The sequence below is a fragment of the Pristiophorus japonicus genome, chromosome 15 (assembly GCF_044704955.1).
Source record: "Pristiophorus japonicus isolate sPriJap1 chromosome 15, sPriJap1.hap1, whole genome shotgun sequence".
Lineage (NCBI taxonomy): Eukaryota > Metazoa > Chordata > Chondrichthyes > Pristiophoridae > Pristiophorus > Pristiophorus japonicus.
This window is the reverse complement of record NC_091991.1, coordinates 16,667,596-16,695,205: the sequence shown is the minus strand read 5'-3', so window position 1 is coordinate 16,695,205 and position 27,610 is coordinate 16,667,596. Positions and strand designations below refer to the sequence as shown.

The 27,610-nt window shown below is 41.1% G+C and overlaps 1 protein-coding gene across 2 annotated transcripts in view; it reads right to left on the bottom strand.

Annotated features, from left to right (window-relative positions):
* mettl25 (methyltransferase like 25) overlaps positions 1-27,610 on the bottom strand; it is a 70,189-nt gene that overhangs the window by 35,380 nt on the left and 7,199 nt on the right. The window contains exons 2-5 of one of the 2 annotated variants that reach the window (XM_070900192.1): positions 24,402-24,554; positions 21,591-21,697; positions 4,162-4,800; positions 2,568-2,721 (exon numbers count right to left, since the gene is read on the bottom strand). In XM_070900192.1, coding sequence (XP_070756293.1) covers positions 2,568-2,721; positions 4,162-4,800; positions 21,591-21,697; positions 24,402-24,554 — 1,053 coding nt within the window. The remainder of the gene's footprint in view (positions 1-2,567; positions 2,722-4,161; positions 4,801-21,590; positions 21,698-24,401; positions 24,555-27,610) is intronic. The other variant, XM_070900193.1, reaches the window with a different exon arrangement.

The window sequence follows — 27,610 nt, the reverse complement described above, 5'->3', positions numbered from 1 at the left end:
TATCCTGTCCCTCAGGGTTTTTTTCCAATAATTTTCCCACCACTGAAGTTAGGCTGACTGGCCTGTAATTACTCGGTTTATCTTTTCTCCCTTTTGAAACAAAGGTACAGTATTAGCAGTCCTCCAGCACCACACCTGTAGCCAGAAAGGTTTGGAAAATGATGCTCAGAACCTCTCCCTATTTCCTCTTTTGCTTCTCTTAACAGCCTAGGATACATTTCATCCGGGCCTGGGGATTGACCCACTTTTAAGGCAGCTAAGCCCCGCTCTCACTATGTTTATCTCATCTAATATTTCATACTCCTCCTCCCTCATTGCAAAGTCTGCATCGCCCCTCTCTGTTGCTGCTTAAATAAGTCAGAGCGTGTAGCAATAGCCTTGGAATGGATGGTAGAGGCAGAGAAGTAAAGCCGGGTGTCATTATCAAAAATGTAGAAGCTGGCCTCATGCTTTTGGATTATGTTGCTGAGGGAAGGCGTACAAAACTGTCAAAATGAGGGGCTGATTTTGATCATTTAATTTGGACCCGAGGTACAGTAGGTGATCATGCAGGACATATGAAAAGAAACTTTGAGAAAAGATGTAAAAGGACAATTTTCCTGACCCTTGCCCCAGTACACAATTTCCTGGGGGCAAAGGTCAAGAAAAAGAGGCGGCGATCCATTTTGCCGAATCTCCATCCCTTTCATGTTGTGCTGATATTTTTGAGGCTTCCATGAAGAGACAGGGCTGGTGCCTGTGCCTGCAGTAGGCTCAGAACCATTGCAGCTAAGCTAATGAGATCGGAAGGAGTGCCAAGTGAAACATGGAGTTTTGGACCATCTTCAGATCTCCACTGACCCTCGTGGGGATTCTGGGGCCAAAGATTGGAAAACAAATCTTCCTATTCTAATTTTTAAACTTCCCCACATGCAATTGGAACCTACTGGCTGCTGATCTCTGCTCCTGTCCAATGCTGAAGCTGAAGCGGGTGAGGGGGCAGGAAAAGTTGCGCTGTAGTGCTTTTGTTATGGTATGCATAAGAGGAAGCATGAAAAAAGCAGATTGGCAGATGGAGACAGAAATTGTGAGCTACAAGAGAGAGTGGAGCAAGATGTAGATGATCTATGGACGGAGACACTCGTCAGTAGCTTGTAATGAGCACCTGAGGTGTGACTAGGGCATGTGCTGGAGGAACATAGCAGGAGATGGCGAGTAATGGAAAAGACAAAGTTAGAGTTCTACCCACTTTCCAGGATGATCATAGTTTCAAAATCTGGCCATGGAAATGAAGTATAGCTTCGTGATCAATCCAGATCTGACAGTTGACAACCAGGTCAGCTGCTCGCCATGTGTTTAAGCTTACAGTATAGAGAATTCAGGCCACATCGAGGTGGCGTACTGTGGAATCAGAAGGAAGGAGACTTATAGGACTTGTAAAGATCAGAGCTGAGGAGGAGGAAAGATAATTGTGGACTAGATGCACAAAGGTATTGGTGGTGTCATGGTTGATATGCCAGAGGAGGCTAGGTGTGGTGTCTGAAGGGACTTTTGTGAAGGAATTGGGCTTAGTTTCTTCCAATGGTGGAAAGCAAGAGTGAAGATATTTTAGAGAGCAGAGAGATGTGGAGTATAAAGAAGATGAAGAAATGATCAGATCAGGAACAGTCACGGATAGGAACTTCAGAGGCCACGATGAAGTTGAAGGAATGGTTGTTTGTTGATGGGGAAGCTAACATATGCAGGGGAAGGTTGAGGGAGATGAGGCGGGCAAGGACATCAGTGGAGACGGAGGAGGATGAATTCAGGTGCAAATATGAAACTGCTGAATGAAGAGACCCTAACCTTTCTTTCCTTCTTTCTTCAAGTAATTCTGCTTAGCACCATGTAGTTTTTCACCTCCTTAATTAAACATTAAAATTATGCTAAATTCTGAACACATATAATGCTCAAGGCATTGAAATGTGATGACTAAAGAGTAATAATGTGTTATCAGCCTTAGTCCTGATATTTTTTAATCTGTACAAATAGCTTTGGGGAGGAGGGGGGGGCTCCAGTGAAAATAATGCAATACTGTTGAGAATTCTAATAATATACTCGAATTATATAGAAATTCAAATGCAAACATTATATACAAGAAAAGTAATAATGTTCTTTGTAAATTTCAATACAGTGCTGCTGTAATAATGTTTGCTGTAGTTGAGGTAAAACCAGAATTATCAGGAGCAGACGGTGAGAAAATCATCACTTCTATTGAACTAAATGGAACAATGCATTGAGTGAAGCTGATTTTCAGAACTTAAAAATTAATTTCATTGCTATTTGCAAGGCAAATGCGTGTAGCTTTAATTAAATAAACATTTTTATTCTAAGGAAGTAAAATCTATGCATTAGTTTTCTTGTAGCGTAAGGTTTTTTATTTTGTAAACATGCTTTTATTATTTTTTTCACACAATGCACAATGCCTTTTATTGTTGCTACCAGCACTATCAGTAATGTAACTCCTGCAGTGCACTGCATGTGTTCATTGTGTTCAGTAGTTTCTGGTTCCAGCTCAACCCTATTTTATTTGGCAATCCTTTGCTTACCTTCGCTGTCATCCAATAATTCAAACTCCTCCGAGAGAAGATGGTAGCAACAGCCCACACTGCAAACAGCTTTGAGCTCTGGTTTAGTCATGAAAATGCGCAAGGTATTTGAGGCAAGGTCACCACAGGTATGCAGACCGACCATCATGGAATCCTGGAAAGTAAGCAGTAAAGTCCCGGTTACATTTGTGTGACAAATCACATGGAACAGAAATGTCCTGGAGCACATGCTGCAGAGCAGACCCCTGAAGGTTGATTCTTGCGTGCCATAGATAAAATAACTCTTTTAATTGTAACAAACCTCATGTGCTGGTTACAGTTCAACAGGTGCTGTCCTTCCAGTACCTCATCCAAGTGACCATTCTACTTGGTCACTTTCCAGCAGGCAAAAACTCTGAAATCATTTACGAGGCAGTTATGGCGGTGTGATGGGAAGAGTATGGAAGGATGAGTTAGATGGGACAAATGTCCTCCCTCATCATTGTGCTCTTTATGAATCACTGGACAGGAATAGGAACCCTGACCAATTTTTCCCTCCAAGATCTGAACACACTGCAGTCAACTATTGTAATCTCACCATTACTGAAATCAGCTAACCCAGCAACATCCTGGGCTGTATAGCTCAGTACGACACCACATAAAGCATTTGCTATCTGAATCACAGAAGCAGCAAACTCACTCTTTTGAAAAGATTTGAACTGACAGGAATGATCTCACCATACTTTATATTGCAATGAATGGGAATATTATATACCATTTATTCTAATTTTGGTAATCTTTCAATGAATAAAATCCGATTATATTATTGCCTTTCAATAGAACCGCTGTTAAAAATTCTCAAGTTTCATCAAATAAACTACTTAAAATCAATTAAAAATAATTGTTCTGCTGCTTCTTATACTCGTAAAAGGCAAGCAGAGCGCCTGCCACCTTGTGGCAGTCACAAAATAGCCTAGTATGCAAGAATGTCTTCCCCATTTGAAATAGTATATAACTAACAAAGCTAACTTCAGTGCCATAAACGGTTATAAACAGACCACAGCATCGTATCTACTTGTTATACTTTGGGGGTTCATCAATGAGTGATGTGAGTTAAGGAATGGAACATTTACTTTCCACACTTGTTACCCAAGATCCCAAATAATGTACAGCACAACAGAATGCAGGGCACAGCTCACTTTTCTCAACCTAGCAATAGGTTTTAATCCCAACTTCCAAATCCTGCAAGAGTATCTTCTTATCGTAGCCTTATGAATTTTTCAAATTCCCACATCAGACATCATAGGGGCTGACTGATTGGCAGAACAATGCCAATTTTCACCAAGTGAGGGGCAGTTCTGTGCTGTGGGTACACACACACAGACACACACACAGAACCGGGGTGACTACCATAATTCACTTCTTCATGAGGGACCCTTACAGTTAGCCGAGAGAGGTGACTTTCAAGCCAGCATCCTGGCCTGAATTTAATTTAAACTGGGGTTCCAAAGGTGAAAGGACAGTATACCAACTTAACCCACTGTGTCACTCACACAACCTAATAGTTATCTTAATACACATCTCAAACATTGTACTTTGTGTAAGGATGCCTAACCTTAATGTCAGAAATAATGTCTCGGAGTTCTGTTGTGGAAGTAACATGCAGTGTTAATGGGGAATACAGATTTGCCTCTTTGATTCGCTTTGCTTTGGCCTCCAAGCTTGCAGTTTTCCTTCTTTCTTTCTCTTTTTCATCTAGATTTTTCTTTTGCCTCGACAGTGAACTCATTTCCACGGCATCAGTTGACAGAAGTTCCAGAAATAGATTCTCAGCACCATTACATTCATTTTCAAGTGGTCCCACAATCTGTGCAGATGCATCTATTTCCTTTGTCTTGTTTGTCTCTGACTCTATGAAAGCAGCAGAAATAGGAGTCTGTACAGGTGACTGTACATGGCTAGACTGAGTCTGAGGACTACTCTCTTGCTCCCTACCAAAGCCAATCTGTTCCCTGATGTACGTAAAACTCTCCACACTATGCATTTGCTTTTCCTCCAGATGTTCTGGTGCAGAGTCTTGGTTCAGAGGCTTTTTTTGACGCTGATAAACTTTCCAGTATCTTTTTAATTTTCTGTTCCTCTCATTCGCCCCATTGGTGTTGGTGCTGGAAGAATCGATGCCATACACATTTAGGCCATACTGCATTGACAAGTAGGAACTCAAATAGCCCTTTCCTGATCCTATATCAATTACCTAGGGGAAATCAAAACAAAAGGGTCAATATCATTATAATAATTTACAACAACATCAATCTAATTTAAAATATCCTAAGGTAAACTGTTTTCAATTGCAGTCCAAAAATGTATTCATAGCTGAATAGCATTTTCATGTTCTCTTTTAATGTGATGCCTTTATTATTGTTCTCCATATTGGACACAAGGGAATACTATAACCAGGGCTTGAAATGTGGAGCATTACACTTCGAATTGTGAAAACTGGAAATACATAAAAATGTTACATTAACAGCACTTCATTCATGTCTGGAGCAATAATATTAAAACAGTATTTTGGATACATCATGCTGGACGTGAGACAGAGTAATTGGTGCTATACAAGGTCATCCCTAGGACTGCTGCATAAGTAAACTGAACATTATCAACACAGCAGGGATACTTAACCCTTTCCAAACACTGGAGCTGACTCATATTAATGTTCTTCTGCAATGGCAAGTTAAATTATGGCAGGATTGTAATTATTCTACAGTCAGAACTACCAACCAACACTTATCTGCACTCCTCTACAAAATCAATGCAACAACTTGTGCCGATCATCTCAAGATAATGTCAACATTAAAAAGGAATAGGAAGAAAATAAAGCGAGAAAGACAGAGTATTTTAAATTTTTCTTCATTAATGTTTTAGTATTGGATAGCTGAGAATATTGCAGCGAGTATCAGTGTAACGTATATACAACTATTTGTTCTTATATATAGCACAGCCATCTTAAGAGTAGATTGCTGCACTTGGATGGTTTGTCCTCAATTTCATTTGTGTAATAAGGCTCAAAATATGTATTACTTGTGCAAACTGTTCAAGCACAATGGGCAGTGTTCTCTGTTCAGTTGCTTTAATACACTGAAAATGACCATTTGAATTAATTTTAAACCAGTTTGAGTGTATGCCTTTCTACTTAAATAATAATACATATTTGGGGAGAAAGAGTGAACTTATACTTATAAAGTACCTTGTGTGTGGGAAGTGTGTGATACCAAATTTATTCTGTTCATGAACAAATTAAAGCATTGAGGTAATAACATTTAAACATTTTTATTCAAAGAATTACTGATAGGAGGGAAAAAGTACAGATGGTTGTGAGAGCACATGTTAGAACATAGCGGGCAGCCTTGTACAAAGTTACTGCTACTCCTATGATACTGACCAGACTTTGGATATAACGAAAATTAAAACACACATAGCCTGTACCTTAAGACTTTCCCCAACATAGTTTGGGTGATTTTCTGTACGACTGAAGGGAGAAGTTGAGGAGGAAATTCAATAGAGCCAAAGAGGAAAGTGAAGTAAAAACAATAAAGAAAACATTTACAAACTATTCGGATTGGAAAGCAGCTAATGAAACGCCTCTGTTTAAAAAAGGGGGCAGACAAAAGGTAGATAACTATAGGCCGGTTAGTTTAACATCTGTAGTGGGGAAAATGCTTGAAGCTATCATTAAGGAAGAAATAGCGGGACATCTAGATAGGAATAGTGCAATCAAGCAGATGAAACATGGACTCATGAAGGGGAAATCATGTTTAACTAATTTACTGGAATTCTTTGAGGATATAACGAGCATGGTGGATAGAGGTGTTCCGATGGATGTGGTGTATTTAGATTTCCAAAAGGCATTCGATAAGGTGCCACACAAAAGGTTACTGCAGAAGATAAAGGTACGCGGAGTCAGAGGAAATATATTAGCATGGATCGAGAATTGGCTAACTAACAGAAAGCAGAGAGTCAGGATAAATGGGTTCTTTTCAGGTTGGCAATCGGTGGTTAGTGGTGTGCCACAGGGATCGGTGCTGGGACCACAACTGTTTGCAATATACATAGATGACCTGGAAGAGGGGACAGAGTGTAGTGTAACAAAATTTGCAGATGACACAAAAATTAGTGGGAAAGCGGGTTGTGTAGAGGACACAGAGAGGCGGCAAAGAGATTTAGATAGGTTAAGCGAAAGGGCTAAGATTTGGCAGATGGAATACAATGTCGGAAAATGTGAGGTCATCCACCTTGGGAAAAAAAACAGTAAAAGGGAATATTATTTGAATGGGGAGAAATTACAACATGTTGCGGTGCAGAGGGACCTGGGGGTCTTTGTGCATGACTCCCAAAAAGTTAGTTTGCAGGTGCAGCAGGTAATCAGGAAGGCAAATGGAATGTTGGCCTTCATTGCAAGAGGGATGGAGTACAAAAGCAGGGAGGTCCTGCTGCAACTGTACAGGGTATTGGTGAGGCCGCACCTGGAGTACTGCGTGCAGTTTTGGTCACCTTACTTAAGGAAGGATATACTAGCTTTGGAGAGGGTACAGAGACGATTCACTAGGCTGATTCCGGAGATGAGGGGGTTACCTTATGATGATAGATTGAGTAGACTGGGTCTTTACTCGTTGGAGTTCAGAAGGATGAGGGGTGATCTTATAGAAACATTTAAAATAATGAAAGGGATAGATAAGATAGAGTCAGAGAGGTTGTTTCCACTGGTCGGGGAGACTAGAACTAGGGGGCACAGCCTCAAAATACGGGGGAGCCAATTTAAAACTGAGTTGAGAAGGAATTTCTTCTCCCAGAGGGTTGTGAATCTGTGGAATTCTCTGCCCAAGGAAGCAGTTGAGGCTAGCTCATTGAATGTATTCAAGTCACAGATAGATAGATTTTTTAACCAATAAGGGAATTAAGGGTTATGGGGAGCGGGCGGGTAAGTCGAGCTGAGTCCACGGCCAGATCAGCCATGATCTTGTTGAATGGCGGAGCAGGCTCGAGGGGCTAGATGGCCTACTCCTGTTCCTAATTCTTATATTCTTTTGTTCTTATTTGAAATTATAGTCAATTATGCTCATTTTTAAGAGTGTGACTACTTATGGTGACTATGTATTGCCTGAAAGATCAGCTCAGCATGTAGCCGTATATCCCTAGTATGTAATTCCTGCTCATGCCTACATACTAAAGCTGCAGAAGTGCCATATCCCATCGTCATATGAAGAAGAAAGCATGGCACTGGTGAAGACAGTAGTGGAGCCTACAGACAGAAAACAGCTGAAAATTGAAGGCAGTTGAGCTGAAATTGAACTACAGTCCCATCGTACTATATGATTTGTACTGCAGTGATATCGGATTTTATTTCACTGCATGTAACACAGTTACAAGGCAGTAATTCAATCAAGCATTTCTAATCACATCATAAACCGCAAGGGCAAAGCTCGAGTGGTTCTGATTCTCAGCGGAGCCTCGGAGATTGAATTACTGCCTTATATTGTGTTCGTTTTCATGAAACATATTGAAAAGTCTTGACCAAAAGTTCTCAGCTTTCTTTTTTTAGAATGCATGGAAAGTGGTTGAGGCTGTATGGCAAGTAAATGTAACCAAATCAAATGGGATGTCGGATCTGAAGCTGTGTGGCACCACATGACTGGTACTATAATATTATGGAGGGACGGAGGGGGAAACGGATTACTGGGAAATAAAATGTTGTGTGCTTTATAGAAGGTACTTAATGGAGTGCCATGGAATGCTGTTTTTATTCTCATGCGTGATGAAAGCCTACTAACTCCAAAAAATGACAAACAGCAGCAGCATGAAAAAGCTTCCCTCAAAACTGTTCCCAGCAGGAACTTTCCACACTTGCTTCCTCTTTGGCAACTGGTTGGATTTTCTCTCAGAACAAAATCAGCTGCAGCTCAGCTCAATAAAAATTGACTTTGACAATCAAATTTGTCGAATACAAGGTAGGAGCATGTGAAATAGGGTTAATGACAGACAAGCGGATCTCAGGAAAACGTGATAATCTCCTGCAGCGGGAGGTTAAGTAGTAAATGTTGTAAGTACTCAAAACCACAGCATTGTGCTGACTTATAAGTATGCCATAAAGAAAGGAGAACCCTTACCCCTAAAAGTAATCCCATAATCCCTACCCCCATTCACAATATTAAACTTCCCTTAATCTTAACTGGAATTTTAATCCCTACAAATAAATAAATCTTATTCAAATAACTGAAAACAAAGTAGCACATTGTATAAAAGTATGTTTGATGAGTGAATGGTGAGGATGAATTTGAGCTGGTGGTGTGAGCAACTGGAAGGCAGAACTAAGGGAAGGAGTGAAAATGGTAAAACAGCGATTACCAGGATGTTGTCAGTCTCAGATAGACCAGTTTGGCATAAACATGAGGACTGGTCGCCCTCTCATCTGCTGTATTGGGTACATTGCTGGGGATAGAAATCAGCAAGTCTGACTCTCATTAAAAGAACACAAAAAGTCTACGTATTTGTTATTTCTTAGAAAAGCAACAACATGAAATTGCATTTATATAGCATCTTTAATGTAGTAAAACAACCCAGGGCTCTTCATAGGAGTATTAAGAAAGAATGTGACAGTGAGCCACATAAAGAGATATTAGGGCAGGTGACCAAAAGCCTGGTCAAAGAGGTAGGTTTTAAGGGGCATCTTAAATAAGGAAAGAGGGGTACAGAGGCGGAGTGGTTTAGGGAGGGAATTCCAGAGCTTCAACCCTAAACAGCTGAAGGCATGGCCGCCAATGGTGGGACGAAGTAAATCGGGCTGCACAAGAGGCTGGAATTCGAGGAACACAGAGTTCTTGGAGGGTTGTAGGGCTGGAGGCAGTAACAGAGATAGGAACTCCATCAGCTATGTAGTTACAAGTCTTGTGTCTAGCTTGCATCCATAGTACATGGGAAATGTGCATCACAAGTTGCACTTGAAGTTATAAGTATCATGTCAAATTTAAATTGTTACATATACAAAGTGTGTTTTGTCTTGGATAAAGGGTCAGACTAGATACTGCAAGCTCAAAGTAAGTCCTTTATTACAGATCTCAGAGTGCCTCTCCAGACAGTGAGGCCTCCTTATACACAGCTGCTCCCAAGGGATTGTGGGATCCCTTGGGACTCCAGGGGATAAGCCCTCTGGTGGTTAGACATGGTAATTACAGGTTTACATATATAACAGTGTATGTCACATTTTTCACCTGATTGACTCATAGCATATTCACAAAAAATCACAATAAATCACTGTTAACTGAACAACGTTAATTGCCCAAAATATTACTGAGCAGGTAGGAAACCAATCAATGAGAAAGCCGTAAATAGTTACGAATAGACAATTGATGATGGAGAGATCAATGAATGTAACTAAAAATAAGGGTCCTGAAATTATGCCATGAGTTGCCTGCATATGAATGCTTTAGGCATTTGCCAGAGATTTGTATTTCTGCCATTTTAGCAGAGGGTTAACAGGTCCAATTTTTGGTTGTCAACTGGCCAATGCTATATTGTCTGTTGCTTTAAACCTCTGAAACTTCACTCCAGCACTATCCATGATGAGCACCACCAAGGAGAACTATTTGTGTATATAAATGTTATTAGCTTGTCAAATTGAAGATAGTTGGTTCCAGTTATACAAAATAAAAGAAAGCTTAAACCAAAATATCGGTGTCACATTGAATGAAAACATGAGTGAAAATAGACTGGCTTCAAATGATCTAAATTAATATAGAAGTTGAACATAATATATTCTATTGACTAACATCACTATGCATAGAAAAAATATGCAGAATGTTAATAGCTTCAAGACTTAAAAGCCCAAAATCAAAATAATAGGATATATAACATGCCAGTCTTGGCAAAGATTGCATGCTGTGCAGAAATTTTCAGACTATTAATTCCTGCACAAATGGAGTTTGCACCAGCCAATTTGAGATCATTTTTTTTTTAACTTTAATAGTTATTCAGCCTTACTACAGAGGGAAGGGTCAGACTGATATTTGGGCTGCAGCCCCGAATCAAACTCAGACTGTGGTCCAGAATTAGTACTAAATAGTAGCTGGTTGAATTTTCTCCGCCATTCCAGTGGGCTCCTGGCATGACTTTAACAGGAGGTCCAGCAGAACAGCTTAGAAATTGGCCGAGACCCGAATACACTGCGTCCCACTCCCAACCTGAAGCAGGGAGACCCAATCTCCCTGGCCAATGTAGCCTATGGCAAGGCTGGAAGCTAGTCCACTGAATCAGAGAAAGCACACTGGCCTCCAGGAAAGCACAAGTGGACACCACTGGGGAGGGAAGAGAAATGGGCCCAGGCCAGTGAAGCAGGATTTTTTTTAAATTGATTGTAAATTGCTTCTCAGTGTTGGTGGGAATTTGGAATTTCCTCCCCCAATAGTGGTCAAGCACCGGAATTTCTGGGTGTGGGTCTGGCGAGCACCCGAGCTAAAATCCAATGCTCTCCCACTGACCCTACATACACTGGCAGGCGTGTTCCTGGTCTTACCCATCATCCATACCTTCCCTTCCCTTCTCTTTCCCCATCACTGCCACCAATTTCCCTCTTCTTTCTCCCGTTCATGCTAATCCTTTTCCTCTCCATTATCCCTCTTCCTTCTCTCCTTCTTTACCGCTTATTTCTCCCCAGTCCTCAGCACCACTCCTACCCGAGTCCTGCCACAAATGGAAGTGATTCTGGCTGCTGCGTATAGTAGTTGGGAATTGCTGCTCTCGTGCGAATTCCTGCTCACGGTACGCGGTGGCCAGAATCATATCCATTCCTGGTAGGACTCATACAGGTGCAATGCTGAGGGGAGAGGGGCTTGGTCTGCGCTGACTTTTGTCAGCAAATCTGGCATCATGTACAAGGTCCCCAAAATAGTGATGGTTGGCATATATGAAATACTCAGTATCCATATACCAAATGCTTTATTTGTATTTCTAACAAATCCTTGGGACTTGTTACTACTATCTAAATGCAAGCTGTTGTTGTATTTAATTATACTGGAAAATCCTGTGACCCAAATTTTATTTTCTGCTGTGTAGCACTGGTATGGGGAAATCTTTTGCCTTTCTGCAGAATATACCTTTGGGACAGAAGCAAATAGATTAAAGCGCTGTGCTTGGAATTTGTAATTCAGTTCGGAAACAGTGAAGGAATGCAAACTGCTGCAAAGGTTAAAGGTATGTTGTACATTTGGATTTAAACTTGGATGCAACTCACAAATACAGAGCCTGGGGGGAGCGCAGTAAGGAGTTGGTACACCTTAGATTATGAAGAACATTCGTGCATCAGGTTAAAATTAACTACAGTTGAGATAAAGGTCAGTATCAACAGAAATAATGTACATCGCTATCATCAAACAGTCTGGATCTTGAATTTAAAATCCGTTTAATGAAACCATGAGTACTTATGTCATTGTTTCCATTCGTCTACATTTTTAATTTGTTGTGTATTGTAACCCTTATCTTATGCATACAACAGTTAGATAAATATTACCAGATTTATTTGGAAGATTGTCTGGACATTAATTTGAAAAATTGTTTTCTGACTATAATGTTGGTGGATCAAATTACTTGCTGTGTATTTATTCAAGAGTATTTCAAGGAATGCAATAGGTCATTGTGAGGAACTAATTTTGTTCAAGGCCAGTCTACCATGATGGTTTTTGACACCATGTTGTAAGCTAGCAAAGCACAAACTCTGGCTTCAGCGCATTTAAATTGTCAAAACAAGAACTGGCAATTTGGATAAAGTCATCGCACAGAGAATTAATAATTCATTAATTTATCAATTTACACTGATGTAAACTACATGATTTGATAGAAGTTGAGTTTAAATATTGACAATAAAGTCTGTCAAAGGACACTCCACCCTCACAGAATCTCTCAGCTGTAAAGTATCTGGGCTATAAAATGTTTTATTTATGGCTTCCACTTAAAATGGCTAGCTACCTCCTCCCTATTTCTCATTCCTTTTTCTGGCTTCTCCCAGTTCTTGTTCCCTCTGCTTGCCTTCTTTATCCCTCATGTCCTATTTCACATCCTTACTCCATTTCTTGTGCCCCAGGTACTAGATTTTCCTCGAAACGAAAAATGGGATCCCATGGAACATACTAACAAAATGGTGGGGATGTGTGGTTTTGAACGCAGGAAGAAATTTTCATCATCGCAATGTCTGGATAGCTATAGCTTTTATCTTTAAAATCAAAACTGACACCTAACAGGAGGCACAAGGCAGAACAGATGGTGTATCCTACAACATGAAGGAATTGGTGCCATATAAGAATTTATTTGGAATGAAAAGCCGGGTAGACACAGGGACTGTGGAGACTAGAGGGGTGCACAGTGCCATATATTCTATAATTTGCACAATAATTTACACATCAGTGCATTCATACATACTGATTTTCTGCAGGTGCACAATAGCACATGGAATGAGAATTCAGCACTCAGTGTTTAGAGATTTAAAATGTCCTATCCTTTCACGTGACAGAGCAAGGAGAGCCCAGTGGTTGATTGGGTGTACCTGAAGAGCACAATTCACCTCAACATCAACCAGTACCACTCCCATTTGAAGCAGGTATCAGCACAGGATCACACACCATGGGAATAAAAGACTTGCATTTATATAGCGCCTTTCACGACCGCAGGACGTTCAAAAGCTCTTTACAACCAATTGAGCACTTCTGAAGTGTAGTTACTGTTGTAATATAAGAAACGGGGCAATGTGAAAATGTCCAGATAATCTTTATCTTTAGTGATCTTGATTGAGAGATGAATATTGGCCAGTACACCGGGGACATCTCCTCTGCTCGTCTTTGAAATAGGCCATGGCATTTTTTACACCCATTTGAGAGAGCAGACTGGGCCTCGGTTTAACGTCTTATCCGAAAGATGATTCCTCTGACAGTGCAGCACTCCCTCAGCACTGCACGAGAGTGTCAATTGTGGCTCAGTTGATAGCACTCTCGCCTCCGAGTCAGAAGGTTGTGGGTTCAACTCCCACTCCAGAGCCTTGAGCACACAATGTAGGCTGACTCTCCAAGTTTTGCTGGTAAAATCAGGGTTTAAGAATCCTCAAACAAAATCAATGGATGTCAAAAGCATTTTTACCTTCCGAAGCATAACTCTAACTCACCTAGAGTGTGAGCAAAGAAAAGAGCAAAGAAGAACCAGGAGAGGGTTGAGTATAGGGCAGAGGATGCAAGTAGCAGGTTTAAAAAAAAAACTTGCAGTTTTCTCAAAAAACTTGTAGTTTTCTCAAAAAACAGTATTGGTCCTAGTACTGAACCAGTACCAGATTCAATAGTAGCCTTCAAAAGGGAATTGGTTAAATACTTAAAGAGAAATAATTGTAGGGATATGGGGAAAGAGCGAGGAAGTGGGACTAACTGGATTGCTCTTTGAAAGAGCCGGCGCAGACTCGATGGGCCGAATGGCCTGCTCCTGTGCTGTATTATTCTATGATTCTATATAGTGTTTTATCATGTCTCTCAGAAACATCCCAAACATCATATACAATTAATTACTTTGAAATACAGAAACATAGAAATTTACAGCGCAGAAGGAGGCCATTTCAGCCCATCGTGTCATCGTCGGCCGACAAAGAGCCGCACGGCCCTCGGTCAGCAGTCCTGAAGGTTACATATAAACCTATGAACAATGACCGAAAGGCAAAGAGCACCCAGCCCAACCAGACCACCTCACACAACTGCGACATCCCTTACACTGAAACATTCTACACTCCACCCCAACCGGAGCTATATGATCTCCTGGGAGAGGCAAAAACCAGATAAAAACCCAGCCAATTTAGGGAGAAAAAAAATCTGGGAAAATTCCTCTCCAACCCATCCAGACGTTCAAAACTAGTCCAGGAGATCACCCTGGCCATATTCGATTCACTGCAGTACTTACCATTATATCTGCGCCAGCCAACAAAAGGCCGCAGGGATCAGTGCTGGGACCCCAATTATTTACTAATCTACATTAACGATTTGGAAGAAGGGACTGAATGTAACGTAGCCAAGTTTGCTGATGATACAAAGATGGGAAGAAAAGCAATGTGTGAGGAGGACACAAAAAATCTGCAAAAGGACATAGACAGGCTAAGTGAGTGGGCAAAAATTTGGCAGATGGAATATAATGTTGGGAAGTGAGAGGTCATGCACTTTGGCAGAAAAAAATTTAAAAAGAGCACGGTATTATTTAAATGGAGAAAGATTGCAAAGTGCTGCAGTACAGCGGGACCTGGGGATACTTGTGCATGAAAAGCAAAAGGATAGTATGCAGGTACAGCAAGTGATCAGGAAGGCCAATGATATCGTGGCCTTTATTGCAAAGGGATTGGAGTATAAAAGCAGGGAAGTCTTGCTACAGCTATATAAGGTATTAGTGAGGCCACACCTGGAATATCGCGTGCAGGTTTGGTTTTCATATTTACGAAAAGATATACTTGCTTTGGAGGCAGTTCAGAGTAGGTTCACTCGGTTGATTCCGGGGATGAGGAGGTTGACTTATGAGGAAAGGTTGAGTAGGTTGGGCCTCTATTCATTGGAATTCAGAAGAATGAGAGGTGATCTTATCAAAACGTGTAAGATTATGAGGGGGCTTGACAAAGTGGATGCAGAGAGGATGTTTCCACTGATGGGAGAGGCTAGAACTAGAGGGCATGATCTCTGAATAAGGGGCCACCCATTTAAAACAGAGATGAGGAGAAATTTCTTCTCTCAGAGGGTTGTAAATCTGTGGAATTCGCTGCCTCAGAGAGCTGTGGAAGCTGGGACATTGAATAAATTTAAGACAGAAATAGACAGTTTCTTAAACGATAAGGGTATAAGGGGTTATGGGGAGTGGGCGGGGAAGTGGCGCTGAGTCCATGATCGGATCAGCCATGATCTTATTGAATGGCGGAACAGGCTCGAGGGGCAGTATGGTCTACTCCTGTTCCTATTATGTTCTTATGTCATCCAGTCTAATCCCAATTACCAGCTCCAGGTCCGTAACCCTGCAGGTTACAGCACTTTAAGTGCCCATCCAACCATCTCTTAAAAGTGGTGAAAGTTTCTATAGCCACCACTCTTCCAGGTAACGAGTTCCAGATCCCCACAACCCTCTACGTAAAGAAGCCCCCCCCCCCCCCTTCAAATCCCCTTTAAACCTTCCACCAACCACCTTAGAACTATGCTCCCTCCTATTAGACCCCTCCACCAATGGAAATAGGCCCTTACTATCCATTATGTCCAGGCCCCTCAATATTTTGTACACCTCAATGAGGTCTCCTCTCAATCTCCTCTGTTCCAATGAGAACAAACCCAGCCTATCCAATCTGTCCTCATAACTAAGATTCTCCATTCCAGGCAGCACCCTAGTAAATCTCCTCTGCACCCTCGCGAGTGCAATCACGTCCTTCCTATAATACGGCAACCAGAACTGCACACAGTACTCCAGCTGTGGCCTAACCAGCGTATTATACAATTTAAGCTTAACCTCCCTGCTCTTATATTCTATGCCTCGGCCAACAATGGCAAGCATTCCGTATGCCTTCTTAACCACCTTATCCACCTGGCCTGCTACTTTCAGGGATCTGTGGACAAGCACTCCAAGGTCCCTTTGTTCATCTACACTATTAAGTGGCCTACTGCTTAATGTGTCTACCCTTTCCTTATCAGCCCTCCCAAAGTGCATCACCTCACGCTTCTCTGAATTAAATTCCATTTGCCACTGCTCTGCCCACCTAACAGTAGATTGATATCCTCCTGCAGCCCATTACTTTCCTCTTCATTATCAACCACACAGCCAATTTTAGTATCATCTGCAAACTTTTTAATCATACTTCCTATAATCAAATCTAAATCGTTGATATATACCACAAAAAGGGACCTAGTACTGAGCCCTGCGGAACCCCACTGGAAACATCCTTCCAGTCACAAAAACATCCATCAACCATTACCCTTTGCTTCCTACCTCCAAGCCAATTTTGGATCCAACTTGCCATTTTTCCCTGGATCCCGTGGGCTTTAACCTTCGTGACCAGTCTCCCATGTGGGACCTTATCAAAAGATTTGCTAAAGTCCATATACGCATTGTACGCACTATCCTCATCAACTCTCTTGGTTACCTCCTCAAAAAATTCAATCAGGTTAGTCAAACACGATCTTCCCTTCACAAATCCGTGCTGACTGTTCCTAATTTGCCTTTCCAAATGTAGATTTATCCTGGTTTTCAGGATTTTTTCCCAATAATTTTTCCATCACTGGCCTGAAATTATTCGGCCTATCCTTTTCTCCCTTCTTAAATGATGCAGGCAAAGGCAGAGTGAGTAAGAAGCTAAAGAGGGTGAAAACAAGACAGAATTTGAGAGAAAAAGAAAGTGATTAAAAAGCAGACATTCGAAAAGCGCAGCAAATGATAAAAGGGTAGATGGTGCAAGATGCAGGTGGAGTGAATAAGAAGCAAGCAGACAGAGAAGGCAACGCGGGGATTGACAAATCAGGGAAAATGTAGAAAATTAAGTAGTATGTGTGCAGAATTGTTAGACAGAAAGCTACATAAACTTAAGGAAGTAGCAAATGAGAGTGTGGGGGAGGGTGGCAGAGAATGAAATATACCATCTCTTATATAAGGGTAGAAATTACTGCTAGTGACGCTATTATATGGGGGTTTAACATGCTCATACCAAAGGCTTCTCCTCTCTGCTATTTTAATGGAGGTATTACCTATTTAAAATAAGCAGGTTAACATCTTTGTTCAACAGCGGAGAGAGGCATACATGCCATTAAGTGCTTGTACAGTAACATTGTCATTTCTATCCTATAAGCTAAAGATAGAATATTTTCTGATTTTGAAATATGCTACTAAAAAAAGACAAAATGTAAATACATGAAAGATAAATAATTTAGAAGGATCAATTTAGAAAATGAATTAAAGTTTAAAATCAATGTTCAATTAGGTCATATAAACAGCCTCCCAAAGTTTTAGCCCATCAATGCCTTGTATGCGAGCTATCAATTTGAAAGTCAGAATCAAAATTCTTTTCAGAAAGTATTATTTTAGGATAGGTATTATATCAAAATGTACATCAACAGTTGATGATTTTACACTAGCACAAGAAAACTGATGAACTAAAATAGTGATTATATTTCAAGTTATGCCTCGCACTGATTAATCTGATGGGTGACCTCTAATTGGGAACAAACCAATTGGTTAAAGGGGAGAAAAATGTGTCTCCTGTGAAAAATGACCATTGTATAGAATGACAATAATTTACTCACCATTGGCCTTTTAGAAAGACCACCATAGCCGTATTTTCATTGTTTCTTTCTTTGCTCGCTCCTCCTGTTGCCCTCCCCATGCTATGCATAATTTCCAGGCAGACAGGAATCATTTACCCTTGATCAATGTCAGACTTGAGCTGACTGCAAGAGTGTGGCGACTCACTCTAATTTCCCTCCCGTGGGAGGCACATCTTGTATCTACTTGCTTTATCTCTTCAAAAATAGAGCAGAGATTGACTACCCTCCTGCATTGAAAAATTTCATAAGCAATGTATTTTTGTTCGAGAGGAAGCTTCTAAACATTCGTACGTTTGAACTGAACCTGAATTTCCAAATGCTTCTCAATGCTTATACTGTTCCTTTAGAGATACAAAATGATATCATCAACAGTGCTGCAGCCAAGTTTATAACTAATCCTGTCAAATGATATTAGAGACATCATTTTCTTAAATGGATAGTACATGTTGCATATTAGCCAATGGTTATATCATTGATGAGGTCACATCTGGAGATTTTGAGATTTGAAAAATACTCATATTGGAAACATCTGGAGTCAAGATAAACTGTCTCAATTCTTATTGAAATGTTTTTTTAAATTTATAGGAATATATTTGGTCACTTACATGTATACATCAAGTTTAGTTTGGTGACCTTTAATATAGGTTTCAAAGTTCATTTAGATTTACAGATTTTTTTTGTTAATAGTAATTTTTTGGTGAATTATACGCTGCTTAACGTGAAGGATGTCAGTGCTGTGGAACAGAACATTTTCTTACTCTTCCCATCCATTGTTAGAATAAAATTCACTTTTGTCTGATGAAGGGTGAAGCAGCCTCATGTGCCTTAATTAAAGTCTGAAGAAACTCTCTTAATGGCACCACTGACATTTCCACTAGATACCCTTGAGCATTCTTTCATTAAAATTCACAGCTTGTGCCAAATTTTAACTATACTGCCCAAGCTCAGTTTGTGTAAAGATCTTCAGAACTGGCACACAGAGGAGAACTCAATCCTACTGAGACACAAGCAGTGCATTAATCCACTGCATTACCCAATTTCTTCACTTTGACAGAATTTTGAACTTCATGTTTCAGCAATAGGTAGCAACTCAGGATTAGCTAGTTATTTAAAACAAGTATTAACTGAAACTTTAGTCAATCTATGTAAACAGACGGGGTAAATATAAATTTGACTTTTGTAAATTAAATTCAATCCAATCAATAAAATATGGGCATATATTGTTTCTCTGCATTATTCAGAGTCAATGGGCAGAAAATCTATAATCTGACACTTTTATGTAAAAACCTCAATATGATCGATAAATACAGTGTGTAGTGATCAACAGAAATGTGCGGGCATTTTTATAGATCAGTTATATAATTGCACACGTTAGAATTTCAAGGACGTGCATGTTATTAGACAGTCTAGAGTAAGTGCAGCCAGCACGTTAAAGTTCAGGTTGTTTTAAGCTAGTCATTCACTGTACATTTCCGAAAATGTCCCTCGCCTCCTTATAATGGTTCATTACTTCCTGAGTCACATTTCTTAAAAATAACCTCTGAACTCAATGACAGACTTCACTACAGCATACCAAACAAGAACTGATTCAAACACAGACTTTGTGGCATTTTCTGCTTGTATCAATCTGCTTAATAAAGTCGATTCTTTGTGCACTCCAGAGCCAGTATGAACACACATCCTCTTACTGTAACCATCGGCAAATGATTGCTTGGTGTCGGATTCCTACTGTTAAATGCTTTGGGATATTTCCATACTTTCTGGTCTTATTTTGGATTAGACTAAACACAAATTCAAATACTAACTATGGATCAACAACACGTATGTGAACTATTTTTAAATTAAACTGATTTATGGATTGTGCAGATAATTTTTATAAAAAAGCACTCCTACTCCTCTTGGCCTCACCAAAGAATTTTGGGCCACCCTGCCCCAAGTTCCTCCTCCCCTTCCCTTCCCCGACTGGGATTCCCTTTGAAAGCACTTACCTTGTGCCGGGTATGGGGACCATTCCCACAGGTCCCCAGCAACTAGGGTTCCCAATCCTCTCAGAATGACTAGAGATTTTCCCGGAATCAGGGATTCCTCCCAGAGTGCTGCCTCCAGCAGCCTGGGAGATTGGCTCTTTAAATTTCCCGCCACAATGCGTCCCTACTCCGCTCCGTCACGTGACCCATGGAGAGCCAGGACCGCATGTAGTGCAGTCAGGAGGGGGCTAGAGTGTCAGGAATCACGGGTGTCGGCAATCCCGTCTCAGCAATCGGGGAGTCTCGGTGTGACTCACGGGTTAACTGGGACTTGTACAGCTGACTCGCGCTAAAGCAATGTTACTATTATAGGGCTCAATTTTCCCCCGTATTTGCTGTGTTTTTTTTGGAGTAGGTTGCTTTTTCTGGCCTAACTTAAAAATCCCCAGTTTCCCCAATCAATTTGCACCAGCGTAACTGACTTAGTTACGTTTTTTTTTAAGATACTTTTTTTTTTCTCAAAAGGGGGTGTTACCAGCCACCTATGCCAATTCTGGCCATTTAGGCAACTTTGGCCAGCTAATAGTTACTCCATTTCTACTTCGGCCAGCGTATGTGGCCTCTCGAGAAAACCCTTGCGGAGAATTAAAGAAATCGGCGCAGGTAAGTGCAGCAGATGCCCGGACAGCAGCAGCAGGAAAGGTAAGAGAGAGGGTGGGGGGGGGGGAAGCCTTTCGGGTGTAGTTAGGTGCGGGGACCGGGAGGGAGGAGACCACTCAGCCTGGGCTAGGATGGGAGAATGCATCGACAAGCCCTTCGGCCAGGGCTAGGGAGCAGATCGGGAAGCTGAAGACAGGACAGGTAGGTGGGGGGATGGGTCATTTCGGCCCGGGATAGGTGCGGGCCGGCCTGCTGCCTTCCCAGGCCGAAAGGACCCCGCACCAGCCCACTGCCTTCCTGTTCACGGATGGCTTCTTGGTTCTTGAAACTTGTTGCACAACAGTTGCTAGCACACAAGCCAAAATACTCAACTACAGGGGAATCAACCTTTATACGGTAAATGCAATGGCATTTGTCGAAGTCATGTGATCAAATGTCACATGATCAAATTTCAGTTGGTCAGATGTCACGTAATCAAACCTCCACGAATGTCTCCAGCCAGAGTTAATATCCTACCAGCAGCAGCCTCCGAGCTTCACAATTTTAACGTTGAGGTAGTCTCTTCCCACCTCTTTTGATGGGGTAGCAAAGAGCGAATGAGGCCCGGCCACTAAAATTGCCCAAACCTGCCTGTTGTCGCTCACTTGGCCACATATCCACCTGAGATATAAAATCATCTCCCTTCAGCAGGAAATTTGGAGAGCTGGCAGAACCGATCTAATATTCCACGATACAGCACCATTTTCTAAATCTGCACGCTTGGTGGATGCAAACTGCTAATATCATTCAAAAGCATTAGCATATTCATTTCTACAAAAGCATTTCACCAGCACTACTCTCACACTATCTCATGCTCTATATATGGAAGGAGCCTCCATGGAAGGAAACTCCATGGAAGGACCTGGCATTTCCAACATATCTTGGACTAAAACAATTTAGACTAGTAACTGCATCAGAGACACTGTACTGCCGCCAGGAAATTGGTGCTTTAAACAGACTTAGAAATTGTCCTACTACTACACGATGACGACGCTTTAACTAATCAATGGTTGGAAGTTCTCTCTCACCTGTTGGATATTGCAATATTTGGCAACACATGCGATGACTTCAGACATCACCTCAACCTCATGGGACTTCTTTGTATTCATAAACGTGCTGGTTTTCAGAAACATATCTAAGAAGACAAAAATATTTTAGGATTCTTCTCCTCCACCACTACGCTGAGAAACTGCCAGGTGTTTACACATGAAGAGGTGACTACCTATACTCGTGACCTACAAGCTGCAATAATATTATATAACAAAATAAAATCTAGATAAAAGGCAACCTCATAGCAACATGAGGAGAAATTCAACTTACAGCCACCTGTAAAATTGGCATTCGGCATCCAAATTTCGCATCGCAATCTGCTGCGCCTGATCTGGACCGGAAATGCGCCAGACGCCATACTGCCGTGGGCAACCTTTAATTATCCAGCGCACTCCCTTTAAATATGCAAATTGGGGTGCAACGCCGGTTGCAGAATGGAAAATCCAGGTGCAAATGGGTGGAGCTTGTGCCGTGCATGCCTGGTTGTACACGACTTGAGCGGTGTAACCAGTGGGATCAAGTAATTTTCAGTTCTTATATTTGTGGTCCCACAAAAAGCTCCAGCCTGCCTTGCACCCTTTTGTCTCTTAATCTCTTCTGCCTTCCACCCTATCACAGACGTTCTCTTTTGTTCTTTCTTCCCCTCCCCCCTTTCAATGCCCCTACACTGACATAAATATATGATTACATATAAAGGACAAAAAGCAGGAGAAATGTTTTAGAGGGCTGTAATGCTATGGAATGTACTACCAGAGGTAGTGATTGAAGCAGTGACCATGTCAACATTTAAAATGGGGTTGGATGGATGATTGGTGCAAATGGGAATAAAGACACTTGATATTAAGATTACTGCTTTCGTGTAGCATAAGCATCAAATATGGACTAGTTGAGTCTAATGTGCTGTTTCATAGAAACATAGAAAATAGGTGCAGGAGTAGGCCATTCGGCCCTTCGAGCCTGCACCACCATTCAATAAGATCATGGCTGATCATTCCCTCAGTGCCCCTTTCCTGCTTTCTCTCCATACCCCTTGATCCCTTTAGCCGTAAGGGCCATATCTAACTCCCTCTTGAATATATCCAATGAACTGGCATCAACAACTCTCTGCGGCAGGGAATTCCACAGGTTAACAACTCTCTGAGTGAAGAAGTTTCTCCTCATCTCAATCCTAAGTGGCCTACCACTTATCCTAAGACTGTGTCCCCTGGTTCTGGACTTCCCCAACATCGGGAACATTCTACCCGCATCTAACTTGTCCTGTCCTGTCAGAATCTTATATGTTTCTATGAGATCCCTGCTCATCCTTCTAAACTCCAATGTATAAAGGCCCAGTTGATCCAGTCTCTCCTCATATGTCAGTCCTACCATCCTGGGAATCAGTCTGGTGAACCTTCGCTGCACTCCCTCAATAGCAAGAATGTCCTTCCTCAGATTAGGAGACCAAAACTGAACACAATATTCCAGGTGAGGCCTCACGAAGGCCCTGTACAACTGCAGTAAGACCTCCCTGCTCCTATACTCAAATCCCTTAGCTATGAAGGCCACATATCATTTGCCTTCTTCACCGCCTGCTGTACCTGTATACCAACTTTCAATGACTGATGAACCATGACACCCAGGTCTCGTTGCACCTCCCCTTTTCCTAATCTGCCACCATTCAGATAATATTCTGTCTTTGCATTTTTGCCCCCAAAGTGGATAACCTCACATTTATCCACATTATATTGCATCTGCCATGCATTTGCCCACTCACCTAACCTGTCCAAGTCACCCTGCAGCCTCCTAGAGTACCCCTCACAACTCACACCGCCCCCAGTTTAGTGTCATCTGCAAACTTGTTGTAATTTCTCTGTAATTCTATGTATATATGTTTGGAGCCTACATCTAAATATTAAACCATGCAGTGTGTTGCTTCTCTGTGGTGCCACCGTGCCTACTCAACTTTTCTACATTTTTCTCAAAAGATAGACATTTGAAATCATGTGCAATATCATATAACATACAATTGAGAATTCAGTAGCACATGTCTAGGTTTACAATAGACATGGTATTCTGCGCAAAAATAAATAATACGAAGAAGAAATCAGGCATTCTGAGAGAGAAATCAGAAAGTTTGAAATTTGGAAAAAGTTCCAACTATGACAAGTTAAGCCAGAACTTCATTTGGTTAGGCTTAATGGCAAGATGGTCAGATTAGACATTTGACCAGATGCTGAAAGAAAGTGAGAATTGTGATTTACAGAGAAAATAAATATAAATGATAACAGAACTATTGCACAAGAATTAATGGATCATTTTAACTCAAGAATCGTTGCTTACTTAAACAATTCATCAAATAGAAATGAGAAGACTGAGAGATGACCTGATAGAGGTTGTTGAGGTTATGAAAGGGTAAACATAGGGAAGATATTTCCAATTACGGAGGAGACTAAAACTAGAGGTCACAAATACAAGATAGATGAATAAATCCAATAGGGAATTCAGGAGAAACTTCTTTATCAAGAGAGAGGTTGGAACCTGGAGCTCGCTGCCACAAGAATTAGTTGAGGCGAATAGCGGAGATGCATTTAAGGGGAAGCTGGATAAACACATGAAGGAGAAAGGAATAGAAGGTTATCTTGATAGGGTTAGAGGAAGAGGGGTGGGAGGAGGCGAGTGTGGAGCATAAGCACCAACATGGTACAGTTGGGCCGAATGGCCTGTTTCTGTGCTGTACATTCTATGTAATATGTGCAATAGTCCACATTCCATTTAAAAAACACTCAATACAGAATCTGTGATTTCCACACCTTTTTGTTTATCTCCCCACACCTCCTGCCGCAGGTCATCCAGTGGTGTGCACACTCCAAGGTTTGGCAGAGAGTGATCCTGAGTAACTCTCATGTAGGCTGCCACATCACTAAGTTTTTGGGACTGGTCCCATACGGAGACACCTGTTTCTTCTGGTCATGAATAAAGAAACTGTTTAAGCAATAACGGAACCCGAGCTCTAATTACCATTATTGCTTAGAGCAAAGTTTCTTCATTCTTTTGAGCATGCTGGATCCACTGTGGCTTTCAAAACACCAAATACGCATTTCTGCTGCATAAGAGTCTGAAAAAAAACTTTATGTACCCAATGAAGATTACAAAGTACAGATCAATACAAAATGTAATTTGTGGTAAACATTTGAAGCAATTTCAAAGGCACAAAGAGTGAGTTTAGCGCTTAGAATGAAATGCTGTATTATGTTATTACGGCACACCTTCGTTGAAATAAACAATATTTTGGATTAACAAACTGCAATTAATACTTGCCTTATAACTCATTAGTGCATGTGAGGGTGGGGCATGAAGCTAATTGACACTATCGGGCAGGAGGTTTCTGAAGATGACAGCAAATGATTCCCAATCGAAACATAAACGAATGATGAAAGGAAGGAGGTGGAATTTGCTCCAAAATGGCACAACGTAAGGAATTTTAAAAATAACATACAAACTTTAAAAGATAAATCAAAATATGATCATTACTTCTTCAAATCTATTTTATAAGCATTTATTTGCCTTTAAGTGACTATTTTAAGTCCATCTTGGCAAAAGATTCAAGTGCTGATTAATGAAACATTTTTTTTTAATATAATGTGCAGATAGCAAGAACTCCAAGATCAAGATCTGGTCATATACATTTTTTCTGCCCCAACAATATACAGGTACGACCTCCCAAATCCGGAAACCTCGGGACCAAGGCCGTTCCGGATTTCAGGTATTTCCGGATTTCGGAAAGTATTTCCGATGTCCCAAATCCAGAAACGTCCGGGCCGAGGTTCGAGTATTTCCGGATTTTGGAACTCTTGGAACAGCGGTACCTGTTGTCTAAATAAAACAAATGGCAGCAACATTGGAGAACGACGGGATATACTTCACATTCATTTTTATTTTGCACAAAGTGCGGAATGTGGGGAGCACAGGGACCAAAATCTACTGCTGCCTACAGCAGTCTGGTGTAATAGCAAGCAGCTGTCAGATGATGCAATATTGTGTTAAAACTGCCCCTGAGCAACTTTTATTCAATGAATCTGGTCCATTTTACAAAATGCGTACCGTGTACCAGAACATGCCGTAAAATGCTTTGGAATTTTGAGCAACTGAGATGACTGTCTGTACAACTGTATTTTGGGTATGAGTGAGCTGCGACTACAAAGCTAATATTTTTCCACCTGGCATGTTAAGTTTACACAATTGGCAACATCCTTGCAGCCCTTAATGATGAAAACTAAATGCCATCATTGAAGCTCTTGAACACTGATTTTAAAAAGTCATACAATCAAGCATGCAGCATACCAACTCCCTCCACACATGCTCACTCGAATACCCACAGATTGTGGCTGCATTAATCAAGTCACGTTAATTTGGCAGAGAAACAGGACCCAAGAATCACAGCATGGGTCGGCAAGATGAAAATCCGTCGTAACTAAATGCAAGGGCCTCCTGTGTAATTGAGTAGAGAGACCACGGCTGAGCTCTGAATCACACCGAAAGACTGGAGGACAGCTTGGTGACTTTAACTCTTTCCCACAGAAAGAGGAGTATGTGTGTCTGTGCGTGTGGGGGTGGGGTACTATTTACTGTTGTGAAAAAAAACTGTTTGGCTCAGCGGTGACCCGTAGTTAGTTAGAAAAAAAACACCCGGGAAAAACCTGCGTTGCAGCCATTGGGACAGCGGTAGATATGAAGACCTGCAAAAAAGTTACGTTAAAGTTTTTATTTTTTAATTCTTTTGCAGCGATTTGATAGTTAAGTGTCTTGTGAATGTTTTGTGATTTTTTTTATTTTTTGCAATTTTTTTGGGGGTGTGTGTGTGTCTGTGTGTGTGGTGGGAATTATTTACTGTTGTGAAAAAAACATCTGGATTTCGGAATTTTTTTACGGATTTCGGACCAGAACATTCCGGATTTTGGAACTCCGGATTTGGGAGGTCGAACCTGTACCTTTAACTGAACAGTAGGGTTCAGACGAGCAACCCCTACTTTAGCTTGGAATTTTGCAGCGTATGAGCACCATTTGTTCCCCAAGAAAATTCATATGTAACTGATTTACACAGGTTCTATGCTGAAACATCGCTACCTGCTAGTTTCCGTAAACTGTTTGCGTATGCATGCGAAAGATCAGCTCGCATGAGTTTCTTGGAGTTATGTAAATAATGCGCTGGAGTAGATTTACGACGTGCAATATTAACTGATATCGGTGTAACTTAGATTTCTGGAATTCGATGGCGATTTTAAAAAGATTATTGAGACCTGCACTATACTTCACAAAACTGATGTCATTCTTAATGCACCTGACATTTATCAAGACCCCATGTCCCCCTCAGAAGGATGAAGCAGCTGGAATGGCCTTCCCAATGAGCATACCCCTCTTCCCTTTAATAACGGAAGAGGAAGAATAGCAGCAGAGCCAGGAGTGTTTGAGAATGAAGTGCAATGACAGAAGCAACTGACGGCGCGAAATCATTGCATAGCGAAACAACCAGATATGAAGCTACATCTGGTAGGGATGTTAATCTCAAACGGCAATTCTAAATCATTTGCACTTTAGCAATGCTTTTTGACACTCGTGTTGGATGCTGCCTAAATTGATACCATGGTGAAGGTGTGCAAATTAATCTTTGTTACTAGACATAGCAATGGAGCCACTGGCTTTTCATTTGTCATTTACTCTCTCCTGCCATCCACCCTATCACAGACCTTCCCTTTTGTTCTTTCCTCCTCTCTTCCCTGACCATGTACGTGCTTAAAACCTGTTACATCTCTAACTTTTCCCAGTTCTCACAAAAGGTCATCACCTGAAATGTTAACTGTTCTTTTTCTCCACAGATGCTGCCTGACCTGCTGAGTATTTCCAGCATTTTCTGTTTTATTTCAGATTTCCAGCATTCATAGTATTTTGCTTTTGTAACCTAAACCAGAAATAGGTTCATTTCCAGGAGGCCTGGTGATAAAATGTCAATGATCTAAAGTGG